General features: G+C 40.1%; 1 protein-coding gene across 1 annotated transcript; it reads left to right on the forward strand.

Annotated features, from left to right (window-relative positions):
- The first annotated feature begins 17 nt into the window (after positions 1-17).
- LOC106955209 (tripartite motif-containing protein 16-like) lies at positions 18-1,685 on the forward strand. The gene has a single exon (XM_015045250.1). It carries the CDS (start codon positions 93-95, stop codon positions 1,275-1,277), a length of 1,185 nt encoding a protein of 394 aa, XP_014900736.1. The 5' UTR covers positions 18-92; the 3' UTR covers positions 1,278-1,685.
- Positions 1,686-2,410: the final 725 nt, after the last annotated feature.

Genomic DNA, 2,410 nt, shown 5'->3' on the forward strand with positions numbered 1-2,410 from the left:
CTCACTGTGACATCCCTGGATTGAAGAAACACAAACTGGTGAATCCCTCCAAGACTCTCCAGGACAACATCTGCTCTTGTCATGATGAGGTGATGAAGATCTTCTGTCGTACTGATCAGCAGTGTATCTGTTTTCTTTGCACTATGGATGAACATAAAGGCCATGAAACAGTCCCAGCTGCAGCAGAAAGGGCTGAGAAGCAGAAGGAGCTCCAGGGGAGTCGACAACAAATCCATCAGAGAATCCAGGACCAAGAGGAAGATGTGAAGCTGCTTCAACAGGAGGTGGAGGCCATCAATCACTCTGCTGATAAAACAGTGGAGGACAGTGAGAAGATCTTCACTGAGCTGATCCGTCTCCTCCAGGAAAGAAGCTCTGAGGTGAAGCAGCAGATCAGATCCCAGCAGGAAACTGAAGTGAGTCGAGTCAAAGATGTTGAGGAGAAGCTGGAGCAGGAGATCACTGAGCTGAAGAGGAAAGATGCTGAGCTGGAGCAGCTCTCACACACAGAGGATCACAACCAGTTTCTCCTCAACTACCCCTCACTGCCAGCACTCAGGGAGTCGACACACTCATCCAGCATCAACATCCGTCCTCTGAGACACTTTGAGGACGTGACAGCAGCTGTGTCAGAGCTCAGAGAGAAACTACAGGACGTCCTGAGAGACTCATGGACAAACATCTCACTGAAAATCACTGAGGTGGATGTTCTACTGTCAGAACCAGAACCAAACACCAGAGCTGATTTCTTAAAGTATTCATGTAAAATCACTCTGGATCCAAACACGGCACAAATGCGAGTGTTACTGTCAGAGGGGAAAAGCAAGGTGACATGGATGGATCAACTTCAGTCTTATTCCAGTCATCCAGACAGATTCACTGATTATTGGCAGGTTCTGAGTAGAGAGAGTCTGACTGGACGGTGTTACTGGGAGGTGGAGTGGAGAGGGTTACAGGTTCTTATAGCAGTTATATACAAGGATATCAGCAGAGGAGGGGATGAATCTTCATTTGGTAGTAATGAGAAATCCTGGGCATTAGAATGTTGCAAATATGGTTATGAATTTGGTCACAACAGCCTCTGGACCTCCATCCGAGTTCCGAGGTCCTCCAGAGTTGGAGTGTACCTGGACTACAGAGCAGGTGTTCTGTCCTTCTACAGAGTCTCTAAAACCATGACTCTGATTCACAGAGTCCAGAACAGATTCACTCAGCCGCTGCACGCTGGGGTTTATGTATCATTGGAGTCTACTGTTAAATTCTTTAAACCCAAATAGAGAGAATCCAATTCATCCTCCTGCAGATTTAGTTCTGATTATTGTTGTTTTATGTCTAAACTGTTCAGAAATCATTAGTCTGCAATAATTGTTTTTCTTCAATTATGATATTCTAGTTTTGTTGAATTTGTTCATTTTTCAACATTCATCTCTAAAACATTTGATCTGCATAATAATATCTGCTGTCTTATCTCCTTGTTGCTTTTAGCTGCATAGACTGTGAATTTGGTTATGACAAATGATTCCTCATGTTGAAAAAGTGACACTGGTGCTTCAACCACATTCTTGTTTGAACACGTTTTGTTGAATCCTGACACAAACGACACATATTGTCTCATTGTGGATCTAAGCTGATTTCATGTCAGTGATTTTCAGGTGAAACTTCAGAATAAAGCTTTCATTATGCCTCACCGTTAAGCTGCTAGTGATGGGACGCTGCCCCCTACAGGAAGGTTGTGTTTTTACGCCACATGGACTCCAGGGATTGTTTATCATTGCTTAATTTTTATTAATTGGATAAAATTAATGTGTTTAATCCCTGAAAATAAAATTGTTTATTTCTGTATTTATGTGTTTTGTGTCCTGTAGATATTAAGTCAGACTTAAAATCTCTTCTGTTCATCTGCTTAGACGTGAAAAGCAGCATTTCACCATCCATCCATACCAAAAGAGATCAATTCAGTTTTATATGTAAATAAAAAAATCTTCCACCATCAGCAGCCACGAAGCAATAAGACTGATTTACATGAAAAACATATAAGTTCTGAAGAATAATTTTATTTTTCAGCAGAACTGAACTATATACTGTAGAAATTCATAAAGTAACAGATGAAAAAAATATTAGAGATACACTACTATGATTTGTCAGTGTTCAGCTTAATGGTTGTAAATTTCATATCAGAATTTAGTGAAATATCTCTAACTTTTATTTATGATCAATTATTTTTAAAATAGTCAACCTTAAAAATACCCCAAAACTAATTACAGTATTTCAGTAAAAAATGACAAAGCAACTAAACATGATTTTATTTAAATCTTAAAATTTACTGGATACAAAATCTGTAATAAAGGCATAAATATGGACTAAAGCACATGTGTCAAACTCAAGGCCCGCGGGCCACATGTGGCCCGCC

Source organism: Poecilia latipinna, unplaced genomic scaffold (assembly GCF_001443285.1).
Source record: "Poecilia latipinna isolate Pla-1442-1.1 unplaced genomic scaffold, P_latipinna-1.0 Scaffold715, whole genome shotgun sequence".
Taxonomy (NCBI): Eukaryota; Metazoa; Chordata; class Actinopteri; order Cyprinodontiformes; family Poeciliidae; genus Poecilia; species Poecilia latipinna.

Coding starts and splice junctions, on each gene's coding strand:
- LOC106955209 (XM_015045250.1), top strand. CDS start 93: ATGAAGATCTTCTGTCGTACTGATCAGCAGTGTATCTGTTTTCTTTGC.